The sequence below is a fragment of the Pan paniscus genome, chromosome 21 (assembly GCF_029289425.2).
Source record: "Pan paniscus chromosome 21, NHGRI_mPanPan1-v2.0_pri, whole genome shotgun sequence".
Lineage (NCBI taxonomy): Eukaryota > Metazoa > Chordata > Mammalia > Primates > Hominidae > Pan > Pan paniscus.
In genome coordinates this window covers 18,139,993-18,165,068 of record NC_073270.2, presented here as the reverse complement: position 1 = coordinate 18,165,068, position 25,076 = coordinate 18,139,993, and the positions used below count along the sequence as shown (strand labels likewise).

Genomic DNA, 25,076 nt, shown 5'->3' with positions numbered 1-25,076 from the left:
GAAGTCCTTGCCCATGCCTATGTCCTGAATGGTATTGCCTAGGTTTTCTTCTAGGGTTTTTATGGTTTTAGGTCTAACGTTTAAGTCTTTAATCCATCTTGAATTAATTTTTGTATAAGGTGTAAGGAAGGGATCCAGTTTCAGGTTTCTACATATGGCTAGCCAGTTTTGCCAGCACCATTTATTAAATAGGGAATCCTTTCCCCATTGCTTGTTTTTGTCAGGTTTGTCAAAGATCAGATAATTGTAGATATGCGGCATTATTTCTGAGGGCTCTGTTCTGTTCCATTGGTCTATATATCTGTTTTGGTACCAGTACCATGCTGTTTTGGTCACTGTAGCCTTGTAGTATAGTTTGAAGTCAGGTAGCGTGATGCCTCCAGCTTTGTTCTTTTGGCTTAGGATTGACTTGGCAATGCAGGCTCTTTTTTGGTTCCATATGAACTTTAAAGTATTTTTTTTCCAGTTCTGTGAAGAAAGTCATTGGTAGCTTGATGGGGATGGCATTGAATCTATAAATTACCTTGGGCAGTATGGCCATTTTCACAATATTGATTCTTCCTACCCATGAGCATGGAATGTTCTTCCATTTGTTTGTATCCTCTTTTATTTCATTGAGCAGTGGTTTGTAGTTCTCCTTGAAGAGATCCTTCACATCCCTTGTAAGTTGGATTCCTAGGTATTTTATTCTGTTTGAAGCAATTGTGAATGGGAGTTCACTCATGATTTGGCTCTCTGTTTGTCTGTTATTGGTGTATAAGAATGCTTGTGATTTTTGCACATTGATTTTGTATCCTGAGACTGCTGAAGTTGCTTATCAGCTTAAGGAAATTTTGGGCTGAGACGATGGGATTTTCTAGGTATACAATCATGTCATCTGCAAACAGGGACAATTTGACTCCCTCTTTTCCTGATTGAATGCCCTTTATTTCCTTCTCCTGCCTGATTGCCCTGGCCAGAACTTCCAACACTACGTTGAATAGGAGTGGTGAGAGAGGGCATCACAGGGCCATTATTAACTACAGGGAAACAAAAAGCTGTTTGAGAGAGGAAGGGATGTTATTGGTATAAATGGCTCAGCTGTAAATAGTACTTAAGGACTCACAATAATATGAACACTGAATATTAACCTAGCCCCATCTTGTGATACATCTATATTCAAAAGCCAGAAAAAATATAAACATGGTATGTGTGTGTGTGTGTGTGTGTGTGTTGAATTTAAAAGTTAAATCTCATCTTCCATAGAAGAAAGCCCATAGACAACATCTGAAATGAAGCAAATCCACACATTTCAGCATACACATATTATTTTAAAATGTGGAGTTAATTAGCACAAGAAACACTTAAAGAATTGGTGGATAATGCCTCTGAGGGATTTGAGAAAGCTGGAGCAAAATGCTTCTGTTTTTAATTATAAGGCTTGCATTTGATTTTTAAAACTGTAAACTATCATTTTGGTAAGATGAAAATAAAACCACCATGCATAACTAATTTTTTTATGGTATGTAGAATTACTAAAGGACAGCCGTGAACAAAAATGCTACTACATAGGCAAGTTTCAGAGATCAGTATCAGTCACCATGTAATTGAATGCTAGAGAACAAAATATTATTGGTCATGGCTGTCATCTTTTGAACGTTTACCCTAGCATCATTTCATTTAATGCTCACATCAACCTTTCAGATAAGTAATATTATTATTACCCACATTGTACAGATGTGGTTGTGAGATGTTAAATAACAATGTAAACTTATGTAACTGGCAAGTGAGTGAGTGGTGGACCTGAGATTAAAACTAGAATTTATCCAGAGCTCAAAATCTTGGCCACAAGTTTACACTCCAGAGAGATTAGAAGGTTACAAGAATTTAGAGAGGGACAAGAGTTCTGAATTCACCCTCTTCTTTTTCCAGACCAAGCAGTGTGATGGATCCCAGCAGACTGCACGTTTCCTTATACTTCAAAGAAAATGTAAATCCAATGTATTTCCTATTTAATCTTACACTGGATTGAGTTTTTAAAGATAATTTTATTTGAGCTTCTTTTAAACTCAGTTGCTACACATTTTTAGTCAGGCTACTTTTAGATTTGTCAGCACAAAACTTAAGACTCTGGCCTGAATCTCTATGAACAATAGTAAAAGTCCACAGTTTTCAGAGAACCTTTCTTTCTATCATATTTGATTGCCAGAGTAACCCCATGAAATAAGCACAGGTAATGTCATTAATCATTTCACAGATGGGGACATTGAGGACCATAAAACTAAGTGGTTACCTGGAGCCCACATAGACAATAAATGGCTGAGCTGTGATTAGAACTCGGAACTCCCAATTCTTCCTTTGATTCTCCTCTCACTACGTATGCTGTTACCTGCTGATATCACTGCACCAAAAGGGATGCATTGCTTCTGTTTCATGCCAAAGTTTATACTTTGGAAAAGCCTACTTCTTTTAGATCTTTTTCAAATGCATTTATTTCTTAAACTCGAATAAATTTAAACAAGAAATGGACTCTTTTATAAGGAAAACCATTTTTCATTAGTCGCCCAACATTTTATATATATATATATATATATATATATAAATAATATGCACAAAATAAGATAGAATAACAACTCCTAATGATTATGGTTCCTATACAACTATAAAACTAAGACAAGTTTACTAGTTAAATATAAACACCACAAAAACAATAATAGCCAAAGAAGCAATGCTGATTAAAACACAATGTGACTATGCTGTAGACTGCTGGGGTGTAGTGTCTTGGGGTTCATTTTAATGTGCTTTATGCCATGACTCAGTTCTCCACCACTCATCCCTTCTGCACTGCTGGGAAAATTCATTTGTCTTCTTGTTATCTATTGCTGCATAATAAATTACACCACATACTAATGGCTTAAAACAACCAGTTTATTTGGCTCAAGATTTTTTGGGTCAGGAATTCAGGAAAGACATGACTGGGTTGTTTGTCTCCAGGTAACAGCAGTTGGGACTGGGGCTAAAAGATCCACTTCTGAGATGGCTTCTTCACTCATAATTCTGGTATCTTGGTGCTCCTTGGCCTCTCTCTCTCCCCACGGTATATCAATCTCTCCACCTGGCTTGGCCTACTCACAGCATGGAGTTCTCAGGGTAGTCACAATTCTTTAGCTTCTGAGAGGAAGGAGTAGAAGCTACCAGGTCAGGTAGGGGCTGGCTATGCCCAGAATTGGCCCAGTATCACTCCCACCACGTTCTACCAGATAAAATGTTACAGAGCCTTCACTCTACCTATGGATAGAGGAGGAGCCAGGCCCTATTGCAGAAGGTCACACATGAAGAGAGATGTTCCAATCATTTTAGGACAACAGAAGCATCCCAGGGTGTATCCCACCCTTTCTCAATAGCCAGAGACTGGATGGTAGTATTGCTGCCAATACAATTATAAACATGAGTGCTGAACTTATGGGAAAGTCTCAATCCCAAGGATCACCCAGAATAATAGAATATGGGCTTTTATTCACATGTTTATTATTGTTTTGAATAAAAAATACACTATGCAAGGGACTTCTACTGCTCCCCAAATCCAGTTTGTCTCTCCTTCCTGAGCACATGGGAGAACCACACTTCTTAGCTTCTTTTCATTAAGACATTCATTTTGCCTAGTTCTCGCTAATGGGTGGTGAGCAGAGTGATATGTAACATTTTCAAGCTGAAGCATTTACAAGTGGGTAGAGCTTATTATGCTTTCACTTCCTCTTTCTCTTCCAGTGTCCTGGAATTCATGTGCTAGGATAGTGGCGTTTCAAGATGGTGAAACTTTCAACAGCATTGTATTAATCAAATCTATCCAGCTCATGCTGGACTTGTGACTTGTAGCACAGTGAAAAGGAAACATTTGTATATTAAACCATTGGGAGTTAAAAGTTAATTTGTTACTGCAGCGTAATCTAGTTTATCCTAACTAATATCTTTATTATTCACAACGTTCTGGAAGAAAACCCAAGGACTCCAGCATAACACAGTTTAAGGAACACTGATTTAATTCACACCCATATTTTTCATGGAGTAGGGGCAGGCAAGGAAAACAAGTAGAGAACTAAGAGGATGCAAAAGGAGTAGGTGACACTATCACCTTTTCTGCTTTGGCAAAGTTATAATGTATTTGCGAAATTAACATGTACTTTAGATGGAGTCATACTTCCAGCTTTGAAGTCTTAGGCATGTATTGGCAGACATTTGCACTTTCATTGTAATTCCATGATAGGGATTAAAAATTAAGGCAATTTATTTCCAGTCGTTTGGACTTTCATTGTTATTTAATGGTAGAGATGATAAAATGAAGACAATTAGTGAAGGTTAAATGACTTGCCCATGTCACATGAATAAGTGTTAGAATAATTATTTTGGAAGCACTGATAGAAGTTCAATGATAGTTAATATTTCAGCTCTGGAGAATATGATCCTTAGCTGAATTAGTCTATGTCTGAGATATCTTGACTTACTCATTTAAAGGAAATCACTTTATTAAGTTTTATAAAAATTTGGTTTGGTCTACACTTGAGTGCCACCTGGCACCCTTGAAATTAACAATTACCCATTGACTTTGGCTCTCTGATTAAAATTTCATGACGAAACATCCATCAGTAGCAGGTGTGTGGACAAGTTATCAACAGAATTCAAATTGCCTCAAGGGACTGGATTGAAAACATGTTGGTCTGGTACTTTTAGTCATGTGAATGACCAAATTAGATTGTTCCATGGCAAATAAACTGATTTCTCAGAGAGCCATATACACACACAAATCAACCAGATTCAGAGTGATGGAGTTAAGCCATATTAACAGTCTTCAAATAGCCTCCCTGGTGAGACACTGTTTTTTCATTTAACTTGAATGATTTTTTAGAACTTTGGATGCTTTAGAATTTCCTTTTAATATGGGGTCAGTGTGAAATACTCCTTAGAGTCTATATTAATAGATTCATATCATCCTGGCAGAGGGTTCTGAACTTTGTCATTTTTCTTTGTACTATTTAACTTTTTTCTTAAGAACTGTTGAAGATATTGATGCTGATCAAAATCATAGATGACAAGAAAGTGGAAAGGAGACTGAATCCAAATCTAATAAAATCTTGACAGGTCAGAATGAACTCTAATAAGATGAAAATTCAAAAAATAAATCCTTTTTAAAGGTTCCTTGTTTTAGAACCAATACCTCGATCCTTCAAGGATGGATTATGAGTGAATTTTAGAGGAACCTAGAAATTTTAGCTAATTGTAGGTTCACTATTAATCAATGTGAGATCTATGACTTCCAAAAAATGCTAAAATGATTTTAAGATGTGCTAATAGAAGAATAGCTTTTAAAATGTGGGAGATATGGGAAGTGAGCATGCAATACTACTCTGAAATAATCAGAGCAGACCTGGAGGTTATAATGTATTGTTCTCCAGTAATGTTCAGAGAGGTGTAATCAGGAAGGCATGGGAAAGAAGTGCCAAATTCAATGAAAACATCTGAAAGAACTAAGAATGCTTACTCTAGGAAGGTCCAGGGGGCATGACAACTATTTTCAAATGTTTGAAGGGTTCTCACATGGAAGATAGATTAATTTGGCCTCAGAAAGGAGAATGTGGATTATGAACCAATGCTACAAGGAAGTAGCTTTGGAATTCCCTTAAGGAAGAACTTTTATGTGGACTACCTTGGCAAATAATGAAGTCACGGACTAGTCATAGAGGTGTTCTATCAGGTTTCATCCTGTCCTGGAATGTTGTAGAGTAGGGACTGCAAAATGGTAGTGCATGGAAAAATTTGTTCTGGTGATGTATTTTCTTTAGATTGGACAGTGTGTTAAGAAATTTTAATTTAATCACTAATATTTTTTTAAAAGATAAAAGAATCTTTACAAAGATTGGTAGTTGCTACTTTTCTTCAAAATTGTAGATGTGGCAACCAGGGCGTCCGTTATTGGAGGTAACAATTAGCTGAGAATAAGAATCCGCTTCCTCCTTTTAAGAGGGTGTGTACACTCAGGTTCACCACAGTCCCCACCACTCTCTGTTGTGTTCCTCACACAGAGGAGAAGATCATTTTGCCGTTTATTCTCTTGCTTGAGTAGCTGTTTTGCTTACAACTGACCCACCTCAATTTGTAATTTATTTGCATGGCCTGTGTAGGCATCCAGCTTGTTATCCCTGTTGGACACACTGATTGACTAGGCTAAAGAATCGAACTTGTTTAGCGATCAAAGGTTTTCAAACATTATTTTTTATTTTAAGGACCCCCACTCCTTCACACCCATGATACCAGGGAAATCTTAAACCAAATCCCAATTTATAAAACATGATAGAGGAGCTATTATCTTTGAAGTGGATGAATAACCTCTATCTCATAATCTAATATTTCCCCCGAGACAAGAAATGGAATTTTAGGGTACTATTGAATTGGTTTGAACAGTACAGGATTTGAAGTTGTGTTCTATACATTGAGGATACCAACACATAAATGCTAGTTCTTGCAAACACTTTATAGCATTGGTTTAAAGAAAAAGTCCTATTTCTCAGATGAAAAGAAAGACATGTAAAGGAAGGATCACAAACTGGTTAGAATTGCTGGGTTTTTAGTCGTGGCTTTGATATTAACCAGTTGGAGAGGCTTCAGGTTAGTCCCTGGAATCTCAGATTTAGGACCTCAGAGGGCATTTTACAGACTAACTAGTCCACACTCCTCATTGTACAGACAAGAGAGCTGAAGACTGGGGGAAACAACGGTTTGTTCAAGGAGAGCACAGTTAATTGGTGTCAGTGTAAGTACTGGAACTCAAGAATGACCTCAAATTGGACTCTATCATGTTCCTTTTCTCCCTAATAGACAATTATTTGGGTCTCTTTCCACACAATAGGTTTTAATTGCTTTGCTTTGCTTCTGTTGGGAGAAGAAACTTTCTCATGTTGATTCTCTAAGGTGTCCTTAAAAATTAACATCCATTTAACTATTCTTTACTTGGAATGGACTGCTCTCCCTTTTCAGGGGGAATGGAAAATTGTTTTGTCTTACCTGTTTTCTGTCAAGCAATAAGTTCTTTATTGCTAAATGGGACACGCTCATCGTAGAGAAGATGAAAAACACAATGTTTTCGGTACAGATAATGGCAAACCAATTAGATAAACTCCAGCAATTGGGTTGTTATTCAGACATGAATCTCTTTGCCTAACTGCTGTTTACTCATTTCTAGACCTGGCTGCAATGTTATCCTCTCCTGAACCCATAAGGCTTTGAAATTACTGGAAATGGCAGGAATTCAATTCCACTCATTTTCAAAATTCCCTTGGTTTGGCTTTAAGATCGTGAAACCTGTTTATAGAAAGAGATGTGATCACAAACATGTCAATAGGCATCAAAAAGGAAAAATAGCTAAACCAATTTTAAAATACCCAGAAAGAGTTCTAAAGAGTATTAAAAAAAATTTTTTTGAGGCATCTCCAACTTCAAACCACTTTTGCCTCACAAAACGTTATCTTAGAAATATTCAGTAGCTAGATAGACATACGATTATAACTGTTCATTTATGTCACCATTAAGGAACTTTATAGTCTCCTTATGCTAAATATTGAGTAAAATTTATTTTGAAGCAGAGGTTTGAGGAGTGAGAAATTATATCCTAGAAAAAATTTTGAATCTTAACAGGAAATTCTTTTAAAAACTATATCTTTCTGAAATCTATGAAAATATGATCAGAATTAAATCAACAATAACTTAGAATTTTATTTTCCTTAATTGGAGGGTAAGGTTTTTTCTTTTTGGTTTACAGTCAAACGTGATCTTTCTCATGGCTTTTACAGTTTCTCAAAATTAAAAAGAGGTGCCCAATTCAGGTTCTTCCCTTGACATGTCAAACAGAGGCTGTTTCCTGGTAACTTCACCTGGCAGCTTGCAGAACGCGGTCTTGGCTCTGAGTTAGTGCCTAGTTGGGATTGCAGGTTTAAGAGCTAGATTCTCAACATTCTGAGTCAAATGTGACCTCCTGCTGCTTTAAAGCACACTACCCAGCCCAGACACATCAGTATCCTTTAATTTCATAAGTTCATGTGTGAACCATGTATTTCAATAGCCGTTGAGAAAGCGTTTGAAAAATAGATCAGAGAGGGGAAAAGTGAAGAAACATTGATACCTCTAATAAGAAATAATTATAGGGATGGCCAAGTTACTATGGTAAAATGTAGACAAGCTAGAACACAATGGCTAAAGTTGGTCTTCTCTTGACCTCTGATCCTGTTTCTAGATTACTTGCTGCTTTTCTGTCTCCTTTGCTGGTCCCCAGTTATCTCCTTGACTTCTAAATCTTAGAGTACCCTAGGGCTCAGTCCCACAAATCTTCTCTTCTATATCTACACTCATTTCATAGGTAAGCTCAACTAGTCTCCTGGCATTGAACACTAACAATAGATGGATGCCTCTCAATTTATATCTCCAACTCTGACCTCTCTCCTAGATCCTTAAGTCCATCTGTTCACTTCACATCATCTCCACTTGGTTACTTAATACAAATCTCAAATGTTAACGTGCTTAAAACTAAACTCTTAATTCCCTAACCACTCCCCATCAATCTGCTCCTCTCACCATCTTGTCCATATGCGTAAGTGCCATTTCATTCTATAGTAATGCAGGCCAACAACTTAGGAGTCACCTTTGCCTTCTCGCTTCCTCTCCCATTCCTCATCTAATCCATCAGCAAATGCATCAACGAATTTGAAGACTACCTTCACAACATACTCCCAGATCTGATTTGTTTCTCACTGCCTCCACCACTTCTACCCTGGCCCGTGCCACTGGCTTTTCTCTTCTGAAATATTGCAATCGCCTTGCATGGATCTCTCTAGTCCAGTTGTCCCTCATCCACACCTCTACCCCATTGTCTATTATTTGCCCATAGGCAGAGAAGCCACATCTCATTCAGAGTCAATTCAAAGTTCTTTCCCCGGCTTATCATGTCGCCCATGCTCTTGCTTTATTTTTCCTCTCTAACCTCATTTCCTTCCCCACTGTCCTTGACTCATTCCTTTGCAGCTTTACTCGCATTCTTGCTGTTCCTGGAACACACCAGGTGTGTCTTGGATTCCAGGCCTTTTTCCTTGGTGGTTCCTCTGTCTGGAGTGCCCTTTCTCCAGATATCCACATGAATACCTTCCTCATCTCCTTCAGGTCTATATTTAAATGCCACTTTCCCAGACTAGCCAAACCTGGATGCTTTTTATAAAATAGAAACACCCCTCTATGGCACTCCCTCTTCCCCTACTCTGCTCTACTCATTCTCACAGCATTTTGACCACCAGTCATACAATTGCTTGGTCATCTGTTTTTTGTTTCTCTCCTTCATCGCCACTAGTATACAAGCCCCCTGGGAGGAGGATTTTGTCTTGTTCACTGTTATATTTCAGTATGCAGAAGAGTGTCCTGTATGTAGTTTGGGCTTGATAACTATTTGCTGAATGAATGCTCGTTTGCTAGCCAACAACTAGATAAGAGAGTTACATTGTGAATTTAATAAGCATACACATATAATCATTTTTAGAAGATATAATAGAGGCTATATAAATGCATTATATATATATATATGCATTGGATATATAAATGCATTTCCTTTTGCATCTTGGGGAAGGTTGGGGATGGAATCAGGTGAGGCAGATCAGGAGAATTTTGCCCTTCAAACATCTAAGATTTTCCCAGGAAGTCCTAAAGGTTTGCTAGCCCACCATTAGAGACTCTTCACCTTGTAAATTGTAAAGACGATACAGAGCCACCAATTTTCTCCGTGTTAACTTTTCTCTATACCAGGGCTTGTAAGAATTCTCCCAAAGAAAGTTAAAACTCCCAAGAGATCTCTGGCTTTGTTAGCATGATGCCTCCCAGAGAGTTCCCGCTTTTCCTTTAGGAAGCATGACAGCACGAACAGTACCCATCATTTAAAAATGAACATCTAGAAAAAAACAGCATCTAGAAAAAAACCAGGCTTACCCATTAGCAGCTTTCCCTGTGCCTTTCTGTAGCTGTGGTAAATAATTCTCCCCTGTTCCCCACAAATAGTTAATTATAGCACCAGCAGCAGCTCTTTGAGTTGGGAAGCCAGGCATGTCTTTAATGCCCAGAGGAGATGCTGAAAGTCCTCCCTGCCACATTCTGAAAGCAGAGGATTAGAACAGATGAATTTTTCCCACAGGTTGGGGCATCCATGAAGATACCTCTGCCCTGCTTCTTATGCATACCTCCCCCATTGCGTTTCTCCTTTTCCTGATGCTGTCAAGTAACTCTCAACTTGCATCACTCATGAATGGTTTACACTCGCTGACCTCTTGGCATGTTATCTAGAAAATGAATTTGGCCACAGATGGGAGGCTAGGTCAGAAACTGCTTCACTTGGGTCTCTTGGCTTCACTATTTGGGTTCAAAATATGGTCCAGCTCATGTGCCTACAGATTCATGTTTTCCCCTCTTAGTTCAGTGCAATCTCTGGAAAAGGGCAGCAGGGGTGGGTGGGGAGCTGGATTGGGCAGGGAGAGCTCCTGATCTGGGAAGCCATGTCCACTCTTCCAGAAAGGTCAAAGATCCCAGAAAATGCCTCTTGAATCAAATGTGAATTTACAGACAAATTGAGTGAAGTGGGCATGGCAGGTGTAATGAAAACTGTGGCGCACTCCCCAGATTTCCTCTTTAGGGTCCTCACATATTTCCTCCAGCTTCTAAATGTGGCTCAGAGTTTCTTTCACTGAGAATTGCCTTTGGTAGCAGGACGTGATTTACCTAAGACTATGTTTCCTTTGAGGGAGTACCCATGCCAATAACTGGTCATTATGGGGGCATAAAGGTCCGGTTCCTTTGCCTCACACTGGGGTAACTCTGAAGGGCCACCCCTGTTTCTGAGTTTCCTGTAAAATTGACTGAGGCCCCTGTTGAAAGCCCATTTGCTCAGCTTCTCCCTTTGCCCAGTGTTCTCTTCCTTGCTCTCCAAGAAGTCTCTGGCATACAACTCTGCATCTCAGAGTCCGTTTCTGGGAAATCCAAAATGAAGACCCCATCTTTGTTTAATTTTTCCTAGAAGAATCACGCCTTAGGGAGTGAATTCTAAAGTGTGCAAAGTGGAACTTATGCATGGTTAAAATTAACTTTGAAAACTCCTTAATGGTTAGAAACTGATACTGTGTCTCAATACATCACAAGGGTGGAATTTCCCTTTCACAATGGAACCTGGTCGTGTCCCATTGTTCTCACAGCAAATGAAGAAGTCAGCTTGCGTTTAGGAAATATTTTGTATCAAAAGTATTGTCTTTAAATGCTACAGGCTCACCCCCAGAAAGGTGAAATGCTTCCACTGTGAGGGTCACCAGGGAACCGAGGCCAACTGCATACTCAGCTGCCTTCAGTTCAAGGCCACTCCAGGGCATAAGCAAATTGAGCAGAACAGTGAGCTCAAGTGCCACACTTTTTATTTCCCTCTTCTTTTTCACTTTTCCATTTATAGCTGAGCTCACTGAATTCACATAAGTGACATAAACTCAGGAGGTAACTTTACTTCTTTTCACCACATTATTTTTAATTGAGAAAATTCGTGACTAATTAGTGCAAACAATTGTTTAAAGAACGAGAGGTTCACAAGCAGTATCAATTCTCACTTAGTTTTTTACTTAAATCAGACTTCATATTGAGAGGAGTCACGAGTTTTATTTTCTTCCTATCAGTTATAGCTGTGTGGCCCCAGGGAAGTCACCTTCTCTCTCTCTGGGTCTATTTTGCCTCAATGGTAAAATTATATTTTAATGCTTCAAGGTCAAGGGCTGAATCAATGTTTCCTTAAGACTCTTCCTGCTCTATAATTCTCTTTGTGCAGAGGAGCAGGGAAAATTATGGAATACAAATCAGTGTAGCGCAGCACCATGGAGTGGTTAAGTCTCCTTACAAACCATGAGAATTTGGGGAACTCAGAATCCACCCTTTGTCCAATTTATGCTACAAGGAAATGAGAATATGAAGAAATAGCAGCCACAAATGCCCTGTAGAATAAAAAGTTCTAGAAAAATACAAAATGCTATTTTCCCTTTTGTGTTTCTCATAATATTAATAAACTTACCATGACTATGTTTCTTAATAAGTAAAATATAATCAAATCTATATGCTTTTTTTTTCCTTCAATAAAACATTTGGAAGATAAATTGGAAAATTTCTATATGTTTCTCAGAGCAGCACCTCACAACCTCAGACCTCATCCTCTTAGAGTTAACAAGTATAAGGATAAAAAACAGCCTATCCTTTGGGTATAAATCCCTTAAAAAGGCACTAAAACTATCTAATTTCTATTTTTACCCAGCCCCCAGACTGTGAGGCTCTCATGCAGTCATGGTGATGGTAAGTAGAGGTCACCTCAAATTCCATTAGTTATCCACTGGAGGAAGGTGTGGTCAAGACAAAAGAGGGGGAGGAGATTTTTCTCCGTGACATTTTCAATTTGAAAGTAGACTTTCCAGCATTTTGGGAGGCCAAGGCAGGTGGATCACCCGATGTCAGGAGTTCAAGACCAGCCTGGCCAACATGGTGAAACCGTGTCTCTACTAAAAATACAAAAATTAGCCAGGTGTGGTGTCACGCACCTATAATCCCAGCTACTCAGGAGGCTGAGGCACAAGAATCACTTGAACCCCGGAGGCAGAGCTTGCAGTGAGCTGAGATCGTGCCACTGCACTCCAGCCTGGGCAACAGAGTGAGACTCTATCTCAGGAAAAAAAAAAAAAGAAAGAAAGAAAAGAAAATAGACTTTCCAAAAGGTAACAGCATTTTCCCTTCTCTTCCCTTTTAATTTATAATAAATAATCAAATAATTAACTACTATAATTGAAAGGAAAGAAGAGTTTGGCCACAATACACACAAATCATATAAATCATGTCCAGTTGATTTTAAAGAATAGGAAACTTTTCTTTTGCTCCAGTGGTATTATGAGATTTCTGAAGTGATTATATTATCCAGTGAAGCTAAATTTTGTGGGTTATTGGCAGTATCTTGAAAACTCCACAGATATATTCAAGAATAGACCCTTAAAGACCAAAAACAGATCACTACCAGAACATGTGGCTGCCTTTTATGGTTATTAAACATGTGGATACATTTGGATAAGAAAGAAGCTAGAAAGATATAGCTTCTAAATAAAGAACACAAAGGAAATATCATCCATTCTTTGAGATGAGAGAAGCAAGGAAAGTTTTTATTGGACTGATAGAAGTTTCTGACTTGTAAAACTGAAACATGTTTAAAAATGAGGAATAATTGTATGGTCTAGTAAAATTACTTAGTAAAGGAAATAAATGTTTTTAATTCTCAAATATAACCTCTCTCAATAAATGAAGTTCAGGTTATTTTTTAATTAAATTATTTTGCTTCCATAAGACTAGTGTGTGTTACTCATAGAATTATGAGTCCTTCATGTTTTTAAAATATATTTCACTTTAATATTCTATTTCAGATGTGCAAGTATGGTTTGACAGAGCTGGGAAGCAAATATTATCTTAAATAAATCTACTCTTCAGAAGCTTTTCAGGTACTTGTAGAATTTATGAGGTTTTGATATGTTGACCAGGGACTGAAGATAGGTTTGGCTTTAAGATTTGTTGGTATTGTTTTAGCTAATGTTGAACAAATCTTACAGAGCTTTTGGGCATAAAATATTTGTTTTTGACCCTGATGTTGAGAAGGTATTTTTAGTTTCATTATTTCATTTCAGTGTTGAATTGATTTATTACCTCTTCAAATTATTTTCATTATCAAAACCTTCCAGACACATTGTCCTGCTTTGGTGCCTGTACCACGACTGTGAATATGATTAGGAAGAAGGCAGATTGGGTTTTGGAAATTAAGAACTGGTTCTTCATGGGATTCTTTGTGATAAAACTTGGAAGTAATGAAACAGTCATTGGTTTCTGTTACCCACAATTAAGAATGTATGTAAAAGAGGTGCTAGGGAGAAGACTATATAGTACTTCTATTTCCTAATGGAGACAAATTTTGGGATACGGAGGAAAATATAAAATGAGAAGGGCAATACTATTCCATGGATTAAAACCCTGAAGAAAAAATAGTAATCATTCATTCATTTGACATGCTCAGTCATTTCCTGAACATCTCACTGTGCAAAGATATTACTGAAATAAACAAGACACAACTTTTGCTTTTTAGCATCTAAATGATGATACTTGGCAGTCAGCTAATCTTTTAGCAGGAAGAATTGGAAAGAGAAGCGAACATCTTTAACACAGTCTACATCAGAATCTGTTTTCTTAGCTATTGTCTGCATATTGATGAACAAAGATAAGCACATGGAAAGTAGCACTTTAGCTCTTTCTAGTCCTTTTTTTTTCTGTTTTCCTTTTAGCATAAAAATTAGTTGTTACATGAGAGGCAAACATCATTGAAATTTCTGGCCTGAAGTCAAAAAAAGCCAAAAAGTACCTTGGGTTTCTACCTTTTTCTTTTTTATTTCTTGGGTTGCTAGCAGAGCTTGGAGGTTTCTTTGGTCAAAAAGCTACCTCAGTAGATGAAGCCCTGAAAGCGAATAGCAGCTCAGACCACCCTCCCTGGGTTTTGTGTTCCTTACCACAAGCCTGTAGACAGTGAGTGAGACAGACTGGGAAGTGGTGCAGGGACAGGAAGGAGAAGGAAGCTGGGGGCTGGGGCTGCAACCGTAGTTAACGTTAGCAGTTCTAGGAGACAGTACATTTCAGGGAATGATAAAACAACTTACTCTTAAATTCTGTGTTTATAAAGCATAACTTGCCACATCTATGTAAGACATAAAAGCCTGGACCTCCTTCTGGCTACTTGGTCTCTCCCTTTTTCTTTCATTTACTTTTCTTTTTGCAACCTGTTTGAATGTGTTTGAGAACCCCCAAATTGGGGTATTCCTACACTAGACTTATTTACCCTTTTGTTTAACAGCTATAAACCCACAAGGCAGAATCTTTAGTTTACTATCTTTGCACTGTTCATAGTCAATGATTTTTGGTTCAGAATAGTTGCCACTCTATTTTTCTATCAGCAGATGCCAAAATTAGACAACCATGAGAACATCATGCAGGAAAGACTCAGATCTTAATCTAATATTTTGGAAAAAGGCAGTCATCATTAGCAGTTTTTTTTTTTCGTTTTGAAAAAAATTATGAGATTTTTGTGCTTTATTTATTTTCCTAGAATGAGTTTATTATTGACAACATCCCCAGCATTTAACCATGATGACAAGATAGGGAAAAGATATAGGATACTTGGTCTTCTTTAGTTTTTCTGCTATTTTCTGTTGGTCTTCATGGGCAAGGCAGATGGTTACAACTACCAGATAGAGGCAATTGGCTACCTGGATCCTTATAATAGATAATGAAGGGGAAATAGGCACCCCTTTTGGTGATAACAGATAATATTTTGAAGAGAAAGACAAATGATTAGAATCACCAGCGACTGATCTCTTCTTTTTATTACCCAATTAGTCCCATTTTATATTTTAAAAGTGTCACTGTACACTTCAAGAATCAGCATTTCAGAGATCCTATGTGTTAGAATGGGAAAAGCTCAGGCCAGTGGTGCTAAATAGTCTCTCTGACCAAACAGGGACTTTTGAGTTCTACTGTGCCTCAGTTCTCTTTCCCAGCCCAAGCCTTTTAAATGTCTCTTTCATTCTGCCCCCAGTTTATATGTTTCTGAATAATCTTGGAGCAACGCCTTTAATCGTGGAAGAAGAGTAGCCAATGGGACTTTTAAGAAAATACATAACTAAAAGGAAAACAACTGGCCATAAATGGCAAGGTTATGGCATAGGGTTGAAGTGTAGGGAAGACCAATGTCACGGTGCACCAGGGTGATCTTTGTCTACTGGTGCCCACCTTGGGTTCAGGGCAAGATCCCTGTCCATATGGCTGCCCAAGGGTATCCCCAGGCAATGAATTGGTATAGCCAAGGCCAAGGTTGTTATCACATAGAGTAGAGAGCTTCTCCCTTAGGTCTTGGTGCTGGCTTCTATGACAGATCCTTTAAGAATACTTGGCCTTGGCTGGCAGCACAGGCAGCTTAATTGTTACTGCAAAAGTAAAGTTAAAGTGGCTTCCTAGAGCAGAAATTCCTCTTTAGGGAAGGTGGGAACTCTTGAGAAGTTAAAGAAAAAATTGCCTGTGGCCTGTCATTTGGCGATCTGCTGAGAGACTGTTTTATCTGAATTCCTAATTGAAGCCCAAATTAAACCCAGGGAAATGTTCACATGAAAAGCCCCACAAGAATGAGTTTTCAGATTCTATCAGCTCAAAAGAAATCTCCTGTGAAAGTCCTTAACTCAAACATCTGACACACTTTTCATCAGCTGGTCCCTGAGAGTCCTGAGAAAGAGGTTACGCTGCCTTCAATGTACAGAGAACAACTTGTCTGAGTTATTACATACTTTCCTTCCTAGTGATTCTTGTAACAGAAATCAGAATCTACCCAATTGGATGAGTGTGTAGGTATGGGGGATGGTGGAAAATATGATTACTAAAGGTCCTATTCTGAAAGGCAAGAAGTGGGAACACTGGGAGAGAAGCCACTTTGTTGCTAAGATGATATGTTTGATTGGGGGAAAGTTGAATTTGAGCCATCACAGGGAGTAGAAAATGGGACCTGGAGTCCAAGAGCAAGGTAAAGACTGAAGATTAAAAAAATGGGGGTGATGAACATCAAGTAGACAGCTGAGACATGAAGGCAAATTAGATCAGTGCTAGAAAATATAGGATAAAAAGAAAGGCTGAGATAGTCTCATGGCCACAGTCATGCATGGATACTGAGAAGTCCACTGCCTGCCGTGAACTGCTCACTGACTGGCTCTCTCATTCTTTCCGTTCACAACGTGGGGCATGGCAACCTCCTCTGAGCATGTGGATTCACCAGTAGAAACCTTCCGTAAAATGACTCATTAAACTGCTTGTTGTCTTCCCATCCATCACAGGCCAAAACATGTTCCCAGGCAACCCGAAGTCCTCACCCAATAATAACTCAGGAGAAGATAGCCAGTAAAAGGGTGGTATCCCAATTTCCTCTTCCTCCAGCCATACAAAGGGGCCTGTGATTATTTATTATGCAGAGACAGAGGAGCAGAGAGTCCCTGATATGACTCTGCAAAGCATTCATTTGCCCTATCATCGTACATTAAGTGCCTTTACTTCAAAATTCTCTGTCAGCCCCTCCACACCCCCTCGGTGGGCTCAGCCATGGCAGCAGAGATTGGGAGGCAGGTTTCTGGGGAAAACTCACCCTGGGGTCTCTCTCCAGCTGCTGCTTGTGGTGTAGGCTGCGTCTTCTCTTGGCCTTTGCAAGGCCATTGTGATAAAAGTGGTACAGACCTTCAGCAAAGGGAAGCTGTGGAGAGTCAAGTAGACATAGGCATAGTTAGCTTCTGGGGTTGGCCCAGGGACAGGGACACCAAAGCTGGGGCTGCTTGCAGGGGCTCCATGGGGTAGGGAAGTATGCAAGGAAACCACTGGCAAACCTCCTGTCAGACCTGGTCCTCTATTTCCCTATCAATGTCCTCCTTCTCTTCTCCTTGCCTTTGTTCATGTGGTGTCCACTCTCCTCCTGCTCCCCAAATACCTTCTATTCTTTCCCCCATTTTTTAACTTTCTGCACATCCTTTGATTCCCTTTCCTTTTCCATGGAGCCTTGCCTTTACATTCACACCCGCATCAGATTCTCCTTGCCTTCCTTGGTCTAGTGTGCATACCCCAGGTACCACCTGGTTGCTCCAGAATTATGCTGCGATGTTTTGTAGTCATGTCTTCATAGCTGTCTGTGACAGATCTTCAACTGTCTGTCTGTGTCTTGGGCTTTTTCTGTGACCCCTTGGTGCCTTTTATCAGGCTGAGCACAGTGTGAACATCTAAATTTAGTAAATACCAGTTGGATGGCAGGTCTGGTTTCCCTCTACCTTCCTATCTCAAGGATCCTTGAAATCAGGTCAGAACCAGTCAGAGAAGTCACAGTAATGAGAGGTTGTCTTTGGCACAGGGCCTCTAAGAGTCTTGGAGAACCTAAACAGGCCAGTCATTTGTTCTATGATTCAAGGTAACTTGGTGGGAAGAGCCTTGACCTGGGAGTTTGGAGGCCTGGATGTGGCTCAGGTCTGTTACCATCAGTATGATTGTGGGCAAGTGGTTTCCTCTCTGGGCATCTTTTTCTCTTCTGTATAAATATAGGGGCTTGAAGTTCCCAGATCTCTCCCTTTTCTCCACATGTCTTCACATTGATGAAGACATGCTGTTTGCAGTTCTTAACCTGATTAATTAATTCAATTGAATGTTTACAAATTATAGACAAATAATGTAAATATGTACTTTTTTTGGCAATAGGACACATGATTTCATCAGATTCTCAAAAGAGTCCCTAAATCAAAAAGCATTCCACTACTCAAAGTATTTGCTATTGAAAGTTTTGGTGTGTGTGTTGCCATCCGGTGTTTGGAAGAAAAGGGAAGCAGATGTGGTTGATTTGATAGAAAAGTTTTCTAACATAGTTGGGGCCAATATGAGATTTTTAGATCACATAGAACCTCAGTGTGGCTCAAATATTTCTTAAAGAATATTTATTATTATTATTTTATTTTTAATATAAAGAAAATGTAGAGTAAATTTAGAAAACCGAAAAACACAGATAACAAAGTAAAAATTCTTCATGTTTTCTTTTTTGGCAGTATTGGAGTTAGGTTACCTTTTTGTTTTTTTTCCTCTAGGCCTACCTACTTGTAAGAGCAAATGATTATTTCCTTAATAGTCAAATGAGTGAGTTTTAGATCTTCTTCCTTGTTTAAACACACACACACACACACACACACACACACTACATATTATGCAAAGTGGTTCTTCTCTTGTCACTCAGATGCTATCACAGACTTTCACTTACTACCTCCTTTTTTCAAATTTTTATTTTGGGTTTGGGGGTACATGTGAAGGTTTGTTACATAGGTAAACACGTGTCATGGGGTTTATGGTACATACTACTTCATCACCTAGACTACTTCCTTCTTTTGAATGGCTGCATATTATTCCATTACATGGGCTATACCATGACTTATTTAGCCTTTCCATTATTGATGCATATTAAGATGCTTCCATTTTTTTTTACATTCAAAGATAATGCTGTGTGTTGGGGTGGGGAAACTTCAGGTATGATAGAATAAGAACCTTCAAAAATCTACTGCTATAGAAAAGCAAATAGAACTCTGAAAAAAATTGCCAAATCAACTTATTCAGAACACAGGAAATTAACAAGAGGATTGCAGCAACCCGAAGGGTGTTTATTCAATAAAAAAGTTGAATCTCAGTGATAATGACAAACTCTGTGCTGTTTTAGATTGCCCTATGACCATGCTCTTCTTCATAGCTCTGCAGCATCTTTGAACACGAACAACCTCACAATCACAGCAGCTGTGAAAACCAGTAGCCAAATACATAGTAGAGGGTGCAGACTGGGTTTAGAGTTATTTAAAAAGCTCCATCCCTAAATAATTGCCTGGAAGCTATCTGGAAAAGTTCCATTTATAGGATTTGTTGTTATTTGATCTGTCCCAGGGTTTGCTCAGTTGGAAAAGCCCTACTCCCCAGGGAATTTGTCAAAAATAATCAGTGGCAAATTTTTAAGGTTGCAATTTCCTGAAGTAGCAATATGAACTGGGGCAAATAAAAGGCTGGACAAAAACCTTTGTAAAAGAATCTAGGGAATAAGATGTCCATTGAAGGCTTTACAAAGCTCTAATATATTCCTGGACACTTAGAAGGCCATACACATGGGCAGAGCTGTACACACAACCAGGAAATATCTAAGAAGGCCCTAAGTGCTCACCTTTAGTTGACTTGATGTCTCTTTAAAAACAGGAGGTGAAGGCCATAGCAGAGTTTCAAACTGCCTGCTTGAGAATTGAGGATATGTCCCGATATACACAACAGAGCCCCTCAGCAAAGGGTAAAAACAAAAAACAAAGCCTTATTGATTCAAGGTCTTTAAGAAAACCTCTGCCCTGTCATTGGCTAACTATTAAGTTAACCAAGCAGATTCAATGGCACATTATAGAAATTACAGACTTTATAGAATTAGTCCAGAAAGACATTAAATAAACAAATAGCAATAAACATATGTGTGCATGTGTCTTTAGAGTAGAATGATTTATAATCCTTTGGGTATATACCCAGTAATGGGATTGCTGGGTCAAATGGTATTTCTGGTTCTAGATCCTTGAGGAATTGCCACACCATCTTCCACAATGGTTGAACTAATTTACACTAACCACCAACAGTGTAAAAGCATTCCTATTTCTCCACATCCTCTCCAGCATCTGTTGTTTCCTGGCTGTTTAATGATCGCCGTTCTCACTGGTGTGAGATGGTATCTCATTGTGGTTTTGATTTTCACTTCTCTAATGACCAGTGGTGGTGTATTTTTTTTCATATGTTTGTTGGCCGCATAAGTATCTTCCTTTGAGAAGTGTCTGTTCATATCCTTTGCCCACTCCTTGATGGGTTTTTTTTCTTGTAAATTTATTTAAGTTCCACAGTAGCAAAGACTTGGAATCAACTCAAATGCCCATCAATGATAGACTGCATAAAGAAAATGTGGCATATATACACCATGGAATGCTATGCAGCCATAAAAAATGATGAGTTCATGTCCTTTGCAGGGACATGGATGAAGCAGGAAACCATCATTCTCAGTCAACTAACAGAGGAACAAAAAGCCAAGCACTGCATGTTTTTACTCATAAGTGGGAGTTGAACAATGAGAACACATGGAAACAGAAAGGGGAACATCACACACTGGGGCCTGTGGGGTTGCAGAGCTAGGGGAGGAATAACATTAGGAGAAATACCTAATGTAGATGATGGGTTGATGGGTGCAGCAAACCACCATGGCACGTATATACCTATGTAAGAAACCTCCATGTTCTGCACATGTATCCCAGAACTTTAAGTATAATTAAAAAAAAAAAGAAAAAAAAACAGGGGTGGGGGTGCAGGAAAACAAATAGCAATAGTAAAAACAACAAAACCTAGAAACAACAAAAAACAACCTGGGGAGAGGTAACTCTGGTTTCCAAACTGTCATATTACAGTATTTAAAATGTCAAATTTTCAAGAAAAATTGTTAGACACAAAAAGAAATAAGAACACATGCTCCACACATAGAGGAAAAAATAATAAAAACTCTCTGAGGAAGCCCAGATGTTGGACTTACTAGACAAAGACTAAACTATATAACTATAAATATTCACATGATATTATATATAGATATAACTATACCCAGACATATGTTCAAAGAAACCATATCTAAAGAACTAAAGGAAAGTGTTAGAATGGTGAATCATCAAATAAAGAATATCAATAAAGAGATAAAAATAATAAGAAGAAAGAACCAAACAGAAATTCTGGAGCTTAAAAAGTACAATAACAGAATTTAAAAATTTATCAGAGAGCCTCAATAGCAGTAAAGAGATTGAATTAGTAATTTTAAAACTTTCTGCAAAATAAATACTGATGAATTCTACTAATCCTGATTAGTTCTACTAATGTTTAAATAAATAATTCCAGTCCTTCAGAAACTCTTCCAAAAAATGGAAGAGGAAGAATCACTTCCCAACTAATTCATTGAGGCCTGTGTCACCCTGACATGAAGAAAAGACAGAGATACCACAGGAAAAGAAAACTACAGACTGTGATCCCTTACAAATATGGCAAAAAAATGCTCATCAAAATAGTAGCAAACTGAATCCAGTCACATATAAAAAGGATTTTCATCATAACCAAGTAGGATTTACTCCAGGAATGCAAAGTTGTTTTAACATCTGAAAATCAATTACTATAATAAATATATCAATAGAATAAATAACAAAAACCACATGAACATCCCAATGCAGAAAAACATGTGACAAAATACAACATTCTTTTATAATAAATATGCTTTAAAAAATTAGGAATGAAGGCTGAGTGCGGTGGCTCACGCCTGTAATCCCAGCACTTTGGGAGGCTGAGGCGGGCAGATATCAAGGTCAGGAGATCAAGACCTTCCTGGCTAACATAGTGAAACCTCGTCTCTACTAAAAATGCAAAAAATTAGCTGGGCGTGGTGGCAAGCTCCTGTAGTCCCGGCTACTCAGGAGGCTGAGGCAGGAGAATGGCATGAACCCGGGAGGCGGAGCTTGCCGTGAGCCGAGATTGCGCCATTGCACTCCAGCCTGGACGACAGAGCGAAACTCCGTCTCAAAAAAAAAAAAAAAAAAAAAAAATTAGGAATGAAAGGGAACTTTCTCAATCTGATAAATCTATCTATGAAAAACTCACAGCTAACACCATACTTAATGGTGAAAGGCTGAATGCTTTTCTTAAGACCAGAACAAGACAAAGTTATCTGCTCTTGCCACTTCTATTCAAGAGTGTACTGGAGATTTTAGCTAATGCCATCAGGCAAGATAAAGAAATAAAGGCATCAAGATTGGAAAGAAAGAAGAAAAACTATCTCTATTTGCAGAAGACATATCTTGTACATAGAAATTTATAATGAATCCAGAAAAATTATTAGAATTGACAAGAGTCAGCAAAGTTGCAGAATATAAGATTAACATGCAAAATCAATTATATTTCTATACACAAGCAATGAACAATCCAAGCATAAAGTTAAGAATACAAGTCAATTTAAAATAATATTAAATAAGTAAAATACTGGGGAATAAATTTAACAAAAGAAGTGCAAGATGTATACACTGAAAAGTACAAAACATCACTGAAAGAAATTAAAGATCTAAATAAATGGAAAAGCATCTCATGTTCACGGATTTTTAAAAATGGCAATGCTCCCTAACTTATCTGTAAATTCTATACAATTACTTTCAAAATCTCAGCTGTCATTTTTGCTTATCCTAAAGTTCAAAAGTAAACTCAAGAGACCAAGAATAGCCAAAATAATCTTAATAAAGAAGAACAAAGTTGGAAGACTCACATTTTTCAATTTCAACACTTCTTCAAAGCTAAAGTAATCAAAGTAGTATGGTACTGGCATAGGAGAGACATATAGTAGTTTAATGGAATAAAACTGAATCCAGAAATAATTTATGATAATCAACTTATGGTCAATTGATTTTCAACATGGATGCTAGAACAATTCAATGAGAATGAATAGTCTGCTCAAGCACAGTTTTGTGCTTGGACAATTAGATATTCACATGAAAAAAATGAATTTGGATTCCTATTTCATACCACATGCAAAATTTAACTCAAAATGATTAGTAGTCCCAAATGTAAGAGCTAATATTGTACAACTCTTAGAATAGAACATATAAATAAATCTTCATGGCTTTAGGTTAGGCAATGTTTTCTTAGATACAACGCCAAAAGTATAAGAACATAAATTGTACTTCATTAAAATTAAGAATATTTGTACTTCAAAAGAAATAATGAAGGAAACGAAAAGACAACCCACAGATTGGAGAAAAATTTTGAAAATCATATCTCTGATAAGGATCTCACACAGGAATGTTTTAAAAATGTTTACAATTCAACAATAAATTCAAGAAATCCAATTAAAAATGTGCAAATTCGGGGAATCATTTCTTCAAAGAAGAAGTAAAAATGGCCTATAAACATACAGAAAGATGTTCAACATTATTAGACATCAGAGAATGCAAGTTAAAACCATGAGATATCACTTTACACACACTAGAATGGGTAAAATCAACCCCTGCCCAACTGCACCCAAACCAGCAAGTGTTGACCTGGATAGGGAGGAATTTGAACCCTCATACACTGTTGGTGGGATAGTAAAATGGTACAGCCTATTTGGAAAGCTCTTTGGCAGTTACTTAAAATGTTAAACATATAGACTTGTCATATGACCCAGCAATTCCATGTACGGGTGCATATAAGAGAAATGAAAACATACATTTACACAAATTCTTGTATACAAATGTTCATAGCAACATTATTCATGATAGTCAAAAACTAGAAACAACCCACATTTCTATCAATTGATAAAACAGTAAACAAAATGATATATATGTACAATGGAATATTATTTCTAAATGGAAAGGAATTAAGCAAAGACACATGGTAAAAACACGGATGAACCTTGAAAACTTAATGCTAAGTTAAAGAAGCCTGACAGCAAGGTCATATATTGTATCACTTCTTTATATGAAATGTCCAGAATAGACAAATCTATAGAGCTGGAAATTAGATTAGTGGTTGCCTGGGGCTGAGAGGGAACAGAAATGAAGAGTGATTGTTAATGGTCCAGGATTTATTTTAAGGGTGGTAAAAATATTCTAAAATTAGATACTGGTAATGATTGCACAACTTTGCAACTATACTAAAGATCACTGAATTGCAAATTTTTAGAGGATAAATTTTATGGCATGTGAACTATATCTTAATCAATTTGCTATTAAAAATGCTACGATGAACAGCTTTGTGATTATCACTGTTTGTATAGATGAGAGTTTTCCTGTAGGATATATCCTAGGAATTCAATCTCTAAGTCATAGATTATGAACACTTATCATTTTGATAGCTACTTCAGAAAAGTTTCCCTATAAGGTTGTATATTCCAAGATTCACCGAAAAGTAAATAAGAATAAAAATATCCTTTTTCCCATTCTCTAAGTAACACTGGATTGACATTTATTAATGATATTTTAACTGCAGCCAATTTATAGGCAAAATGTGTCATCTTATTCGAATATTTTTAATTGTTTTGAAAGTTTGAGTATCTTTTCATATGTTTATTGACATTTTAGTTTCTTCTCTTGCGTGCATTTTTCTATTGTGTATTTTTGTGTTCCTTGTCATAAGCCAGGCACTGTGTTTGGTGCTGGAGAGACAAAGGTAATGATGATATGGTCTCAGCCTACAAATAGCTCACAATTCACAGGGAAGGAAGATTTGCACACAGCAATCTATTAACAGTACTCTGTGGTGGAGTGGTTTAAGAACATGAGTTCTGAAGCCAGATTGCCTTGGTTTAAATTCTCGCTCTTCCTCCTAACAGCGCTATGACCTTTGGCAAGTTAGTTAAC

The 25,076-nt window shown here is 37.8% G+C and overlaps 1 protein-coding gene across 1 annotated transcript in view; it reads right to left on the bottom strand.

Moving 5' to 3' along the window:
• PCSK2 (proprotein convertase subtilisin/kexin type 2) overlaps positions 1 to 25,076 on the bottom strand; it is a 256,293-nt gene that overhangs the window by 205,950 nt on the left and 25,267 nt on the right. The window contains exon 2 of the mRNA XM_003810593.3: positions 17,282 to 17,386. Coding sequence (XP_003810641.1) covers positions 17,282 to 17,386 — 105 coding nt within the window. The remainder of the gene's footprint in view (positions 1 to 17,281; positions 17,387 to 25,076) is intronic.